Source organism: Cydia splendana, chromosome 11 (assembly GCF_910591565.1).
Source record: "Cydia splendana chromosome 11, ilCydSple1.2, whole genome shotgun sequence".
Classification (NCBI taxonomy): domain Eukaryota; kingdom Metazoa; phylum Arthropoda; class Insecta; order Lepidoptera; family Tortricidae; genus Cydia; species Cydia splendana.
The window spans coordinates 10217390-10225638 of record NC_085970.1 but is presented as its reverse complement, the minus strand read 5'-3'; the positions used below and the strand labels follow the sequence as shown (position 1 = coordinate 10225638).

Here is an 8249-nt window from a genome sequence, read left to right as displayed (position 1 = left end):
TTTGTCCTCAACAGGTTTGAACGGCTGCTGGAAGAGGGCAGCACATGACATTATGGAGATTATTGGTAGAGCCTAATCTAAATATACTGGAAAACATAAAGGACAATGTACCTAAACAAAACAACTCGCGAAAATAAAATTTACTTTATCCTAATTAAAATATGGTACTGATTACGCCCTTAGACAGATAACCACCGTTTTATTAGGGTTCCATACCCAAAGGGTAAAAACGGGACCCTATTACTAAGACTCTACTGTCCGTCTCTCCGTCTGCCTGTCTGTGATGGCTGTATCTCATGAACCGTGATGGCTAGACAGTTGAAAATTTTCACAGATGACGTATTTCTGTTGTCGCTATAACAACAAATACTAAAATCAACATAAAATAAGTATTTAAGTGGGGCTCCCATACAACAAACATTCTTTGATTTCTCTATTTGGTCCGAGGGTTAACTGGTAGAGAATGCCTTCTGGCATTAAGTTCGCCTTTTCTTCAATTTTTACTGTGCAATAAAGTTTAAAAAAAATCAAACGTGATTTATTGCCGTTTTTTTGCGTAATAATGATACGGAAGCCTTCGTGCGCGACTCCGACTCGCACTTGGCCGGTTTTTTACACTCTGTTTGAATCAACAAGACACAGACGACAACAAAACATGTTTTTCCATGCTAGATAACATAACGGAACGCAATACACATGTACATGGATGTACTTACAATACATATTGTAAATAGTTTTAAGACCTCTTTGTAGGTAAACCCACTATTGACAAATAAATGATCAATCAATCAAACGTATAGGTAAACCAGAACTTTGGGAGTATTGTCAAGAGGGCGCTCCTTTTGAATTTTATATAGCAACAATTTGTATAGTGGGGAGAATGGAAATTGGCAGATGATTTTTGTTTTATTCCGACAACTTTAATAAGTGCGAAGTTTGATGTTTGGATATTTCTTCGGTTTTTACGCTTAAATGGCTGACTCGATTTAGATAAAATGAATAGCGTAAAGTCAATAAGTAACGCAAGAGTTATAAGTAAGAATTTATATAGATAATTTTACAAATAAAATTATTTAACGTACCAAATATATTCTATTCAGCATAGTTGAAATCGGGATCTAAATATTCTTCAGTCATCAAGGAATTTGACTCGTTCTCAACATTATACTCAAAATCGGGATCTAAATATTCTTCAGTCATCAAGGAATTTGACTCGTTCTCAACCTTATACTCAAAATCGGGATCTAAATATTCTTCAGTCATTAAGAAATCTGAATCGTATTCTGACTCTGACTGACTAGACTCGCTGCTAGAATCAGACCCAACCTCAATAACAATTTTTTCTACAAAGGAATCAATTGCATGATCTGACTTCCTGTAGTAATTTTCGACTTTTATTACATGATCGCAACATTTTTTCCATGTTTCAGCAGTTATTTCCTTAAAAAGAAAAGCACTTTTAAAAGTTATTAAGGATGCGAAACAATCGTGCAGTTAAAAAAGTCATTAGGTGCGTCTAAAAGAGACAGCGGACGGACGTCTGGCAGACAAATCCGTGCTCAATTCTCGCCACACATGGACGGATGTGTCCGCCGGACAGATCTGTCGGACACATCTGGCGGTCAAATCCGTGCGTGTATGGCTAGCTATCATCTCCCGATTACTAAGCTAGCATAGTAAGTACTTAATGCCTACATTTAATGTGGTGGTACCTGAAAACTGCTTTTCACTAAATCTAAAAAACCTTCTCCGCCATGTGCGACATTTTTCGATGCAACTTTATTTTTGACTATGCCCCATATCATTTCGATGGGGTTGAAGTCACAGTGATACGGTGGTAATCGCATCACAGTATGGCCATGAGCCTTTAATAGTTCGTCAATTTCATATTTAGGATCGGGCTTATTTTTCCTCACGATAACTAGCAAAGTGGCTATAGTTGCTTTTCGCGGATAACTAATATTATTGTCATCGAGCCATTTGACAATTGTTCCCTTCTTCCATTGAGTGTTAGGTGCTTTATTGACCTGAAAAGAATGATATCTTGCGTTGTCCATAACAACACAGGAATTTTTGTCGAGATTGGGAATAAGTTTTTCTGTGACCCACTTTTTAAAATTATCTTTATTCATGGACTCGTGGTAGTCACTTTTTTTTTCTTTGTCATTATATAACAACAATGCGTCTGGAACAAAACCTGTGGCTCCTCCAGCATGTACCATTATAAATCTTTTTCCTGTCGATACAGTTTCTGCCACACCCGGTTCCTCATTACTTTGCCAGCATTTGTTATAATTTATAGACGTATGTATAAATGATTCATCTAAATATACTATAGGTCGGCTTTTTCGTCGAATGCTGTCAATTTCAGTTAAGTATTTTTCACGCCAAGCAACAATATCAAATCTTTCTATTAAAATTTGTCTCTGGCTTCGGCATTTTTTGAATTTGTACCCCATCTTGTGCAATAACAGTCTTAATGATTCTCTACCCCCTGGGAAATTTATGTCTACTTTTAAAACAGTCCACAATTTTTTTATTGTTGGTATTTCTTTTTTTACGCTATAAAATTCGTGAATTTTACGACGTATGACACATAAATCAAAATCATCCAAATCTATTTTCTTTTTTTGTTTTCTTTTTTTTTAGGTTTGGTCGTTTAATTCCGCCCTTACGCCCTTCGCTAGCAATCCGTGATACCGATGCATGCGATACACCTAATACACAAATCAAATTATTACAAGACATCAACCAAATCGTGACGACCTGACTATAGTGACATTTGTCCATAAGTTTGAAACTTACCCGTCAATTCAGATGCTAATTTCGTTATGTTTTCTAATGGAAGAAATTTCTCTCCGCAACGTTTTTTTCCAATAAATAACGATATACACTATTTACAACTTTTTTCTCTGTAAAATCTAAAACTTTCGGCATGATTATTGCAGTCTAATAATAATTCACACGAAACTAGACAAAGCAATGTTTACATTGTCAATATTGACAACTATCATAGAGGGTAGATGTTGTCTATTATTAAAATTGTTGCCATTGCTAGAAATTAGTACCAACAAATTTCCGTAACATGGTGCACCCTCAATAGATCCTGGTTCACCTTTAGACTTGTAGAGCATAATTATTTTCGTTTGAACTTTAAGATACGTCATTTTATAGATCTAGAAACGATATAGATATTTCTAGATCTCTTCATTGACGTATCTTAAAGTTCGAATCGGGCCGTGAGGTTGATTGAAGTAGCATGACAAATACGAACGTTTCCGCGAAAATACGAAGGAAAACAAGTATCTGTAACTTTGTAAATGTTACGTTAAATTATTTCCTACGCAAATCTAATTTCTATTTAATGTTTGTTTCAGGAACGGAGGCAGGGGCAATAAGGTGAAAACATGTTTTCAATAAGTAAACAAGGCGACGGCATTCCTTTGATATTGTAGCATTCCTTTGTTTTGGCCCGCTGCTTAAAACTAAAATCAATATATTCGTGCTTACTTCACATTTACATAAAAATATGTTATGCGAAGCGCTATGTTTTAATGGCTTTTATTTTTAGGCCCCTATTTCTCTATAAAAGTGTTCTGAAATAATAGCTATATACAGGCCCAAAAATACTGATAATTTTACCAACGTTTGCGTTTGTGTATCAAAGCTAGAGGAAAATATTTTTAAAATATAACGTTTTATTTTCATAGTTAGTGTAGTTTACATTTTCAATTACATTTTGTAAAATACGCGTAAGTAAAAAAATCCGCCAAATTCTTTGTAAACGTGTTATCTGCTATTAGATAAAAATACCTAAGTGCCAGACAAAAACTTTTAACATATTGTCTGGCGCACGAAGAAACTTTACCTAATCTAATAAATTTACAACTTTGAGCAAACCCAACAAAAGTAGGTACACGTCTAAAGTAATTCAATAGAACTTTATGTTTACCTAAAACCGTTTGAGGGATATTCCGCGGATCCAGCTAAATGTATTAAAGCTTAATTGCTTAAATAACTTTAAAGTTGTACCTGTTAAGTTATATTTTAATCATAACTGAGTTATTTCAGAGTGGATGTGGATTAAATACTGTTTTGAACTGAAAAGCTTGTCAATGTACAGTAACATACATATGCAGGGGATGAATACCTATGTATGTCACCGTAAAATTGTAAACACTCGTCAGTTTATAATATCGCTAGTTAAATTATAAACTGACGGTAGGGAGATTACAATCGAACCTAACCTAACCTACGTTAGATTGTAAACTAACGGGTTCACAATCTTATGGTGTCATATACAATGCAATGCAATGCAATGCAATGCCATGCAATGCAATGCAATGACATGCAATGCAATGTCATACAATGCAATGCAATGCAATGCAATGAAATGCAATGCAATGCAATGCAATGCAATGCAATGCAATACAATGCAATACAATGCAATGCCATGCAATACAATGCAATGCAATACAATACAATACAATACAATACAATACAATACAATACAATACAAATCAATACAATACTCTTTATTCCAAACCCACACAGTTTAAAATACATATAAAATCAAATAAAGACACTTGGATAGAGGTAACAACGGGCGGTCTTAGCGATCTCTTCCAGACAACCTTTGTATACCTTCACTTGAAAGTAACTGAAGCGCGCTATTATTTGCGCTTAATTTTTTTACAAATGTTATGTCAGGTTCACTTCTGTAGAAGCATGTTGAAGTGTTAGTTTTGCAGGTTTTGCTCAATGCTTGCCTATAATTATCTTGCCTATATCGTTTCGGTAAAATTTCAGCTTTCACAGTAATATAACCTGGCGGTCTAGCCAAGGTGACAATAGCTTGCGCTTCGCCATCGAATCGCTTTATGTCTCTCTATCACTCTTCCATATTAGTGTGACAGTGACAGTTGCGTTTCGTTCGCTACGGAGCGTTAGCGATTGGCATATTGTCTACGGGACCTGATATTTACTCGTAGGTATTCGTAGTAGTCTAGTTTACGGGTACCTATTAATTATCCCAAAACATATTAAGACTGTTGATATTATGTATTTACTTAGACTATCTCTAAATAATACGTAATGTATAGGTACCGCACACATTTATATATACATCATGTCATTTTATGTACAGGAAAGTGATGAAAAACATCTCAAACTCGGAACAAGATTTCGTTCTCGTATTTAGATGCAATTTAAATTACGTAAACAAATTATCAGGGCGAGCTACCGTCCGCGCCTGTTCAACAGGTGTTCTTAATTTGAAATCCAAATAAACGTTCGCTGAGCGTTCTACGCTAAATGGGGGCCATTATTAACGAAACGTTGGGGCTCGGTCAGACGGTACAATTTGAAAACGGCAAAATTGTCACAGTTAAATTTATTACTAACATAATAAAATTTGAAATAAAATCTTAACCAAGTATTAGTTAGTTAGTTATATTGGGCATTTTCCGCAAATCGACAACCATTGTGCCTATTTTGCGTGAAAACGAGGTGTTACTCTAGCCACCCCAGCTCCTTCATGAAACCTAGCAGTGTCTTCAGGTTGTCTTCAGGTAAGCAACTTTTAAGACACTATTAACTTTTAAGACAATTTAAAATCATTATGGAGAAAATACTGTCATACTACGCTAAGACGACCTCGTATATTATATAGCGATTTTAAATAAAATGCTTTATTGAAAATTGCAAAGGTTCTGTCTGCGTACGCCTTCAGGTGAAAATTGTTATAGTCAAAAGGTACTTTCCCATAACACCCTTTAAGCTAATTTGAACCTTGAAATAAAGAGGATACAGTTGTTATTTAATGTAAAAGTTTTGGATATGCGTCATTTTGGTATGATAGTTTAATCATGAATGTAGAAACGTGGGTAACGTCATTTTCGAATTGGAACAACAAACAACTGTTCATTGTTAAGCATTAAACAGTACAATAACTAATTTGGATTACCTAGTTTAATTTAAAATTGGCGTTGTCTGGTTGAATTCCGCGTTCGAAATTAATTATGTTTATTCATTTTATGTGAATTTATGCACATTCATTTTAGCAGTTCAGGAAATTGAGTTGTTTCCACCAAACTGTCTATTAGTTTGTACTAATTTGCTACGTATCGAATATTGGACATTTCTCTACGGGAATTTTGCCATGTAAATATTGTAATAATTTCCCTAAATTGATATCATGATATGTTACAAACGGACATGTACAATTTAGGTACAATTTAGTTAATATTAGTTTTTTCTCTGAAAATATACCATGTGGGGTATGAAAAGAAAGGGCTTTGTCAGTAGATAACAAATATATAACACACTATAGCATTTTCAATACTTGGACCAACATAGTTTTAGAAAACGCCAACATTTTTGTGCAAGCACTTATTTAGCATTTTCAAGGTGATTGAAACATATTCGCATTTACATTTGTAATATGAGTAGGAAGTATAGTTCGTTTTTTTAGCATTAGAATAAAACAACGTGATCTTGACGTGCCTTTTAATTGAAAGACGTTTTTAAAAATCAGTAACTATTACTTATGAAAGCAAAAGAATGTAAAAAATCGTATATGATTCATAATTGTTACATATTTGCCGTGACTTATTTTTCAAAAGTGTTTTTCAATAAAAATACGCGTCCAGATTGTTTACCTTTTTTTTTAATGCTAAAAAATCGAACTATAGGACTGTGGTATTTTTCGCAGCAAGAAAATATTAATCAAAATAGGTAGGTAAGTAGGTATATAAGTAAAAACACGTACGATTTTCTTCAGCGCACTTGCGAAAATTGTTCCAAAACATTCAAAGCAATCCATTAATTATCCTTATTTACTCGGGAAACGACGAAATAAAGTAACAAAATGCAAAGCAATCGTTCGAAACAAAAAGTTTCGATACGGGGATGTAGGCTCTAACGAGACTTGTTTCTAAAAGGTTTCACGGGAGTTTCGTGTTTATTTGTGTTCCTCCCATCCTATTCAGTATTCTAACTCAACATTTAGTAGGTTAGTTACGTGATATTTTTGAAGAAAATGTGACTGACGGCATTGATATTACATATAACTACAGAAATAGGTTATAGGTACTCATAGTATAGGTATCTACTCTCTTCTCAGTCTTAGTATTAAGTACTTCTTCTTTACGTATATTTACTTCATTACCTACGAATGAATCTGCTTTTGTTGATTAATTAATGTTCGCATACCACTCATCCTTGTTACACTCGTTATTGAACATAAGCTTGTCTCTTTCTCTTGCAGTGTGCAGAATCACATTAGCACGTGCGCAGTTATAGCTTGCCTAGGCGCGATTAAAAAACAACTGTACAATTTGTACAGTTGAAGCGCTTCAATTTTGGAACGCCTATAACTTCTGGAGATATAATACCTATCATTGATTAACGGTCACATACCAAAAGCTTACTTTAAGTAAACCCCAAAAGATTAAAAATACACCCTAAAGGTGGCCACTGACGAGCCTTCCAACAGTCCAAATAGCGTGGCTGCAATCCAAAATCGGTCCGTGAATGTCAAAATCGTTCAATGTTTAATATTAGGATGCCGTCCATTTGGATGAATCCATTGTAACGGCATCCATTTGGAAGGCTCGTCAGTGGCCTGCTTAAGAAAGATATAAAAAAAAATCTCCTTGTTTAATTTCCTTACAAAATGTTGAACTGGCAATTATGATACCCCGAATTAGTAAGGTAACTAGGTATTTACTTATAAAATATTCTATTATAACTTTTACTATTTGTTTGACAATAAATCAATAAGTAGTGTTTTTTTACTGTGTGGCCTGGGGTTTATACTTATATTAATCTCATTCCACAAACCACAATTTCTTAGGCATATCTTCCAATTTAATCGTTTTAAACTACCAGTGCAAGTTTAGGTGATAAATTGCCTTCGGCACAGCGTAGTTTGAAACTAAACTACGTTGATCGTATAAATTGTACAGTATCGACACGGTCTGGCATGCGCCGGGGAAATTATAGCATTTCATGTCACCAATGCAGGGCTACGTGCGCAAGTGAGGCAACTGTGTGAAACTTATGTGCTGGAATAATAGCATAACGGAATCAACGGATTTTGTGCTCCTAGAATTCCTTGGGGTCTAGCCAAGATGACAATGATTGTACATCGATAAACGCCAAACGAAAAGAATAAATGTTTATGGGTGACTATTTCCATACATTATTTATTAAAGTTTCGATTGAGATTTTCTATCAACGATTGTCAT

General features: G+C 34.6%; 1 protein-coding gene across 1 annotated transcript in view; it reads right to left on the bottom strand.

The window, feature by feature from the left end:
- Nucleotides 1-1697: 1697 nt before the first annotated feature.
- Nucleotides 1698-8249, bottom strand: part of LOC134795119 (uncharacterized) — a 31798-nt gene continuing 25246 nt past the window's right edge. Inside the window, exon 2 of the mRNA XM_063766952.1 lies at nucleotides 1698-2624. Within this exon, the coding sequence (XP_063623022.1) occupies nucleotides 1698-2624 (927 nt within the window). The remainder of the gene's footprint in view (nucleotides 2625-8249) is intronic.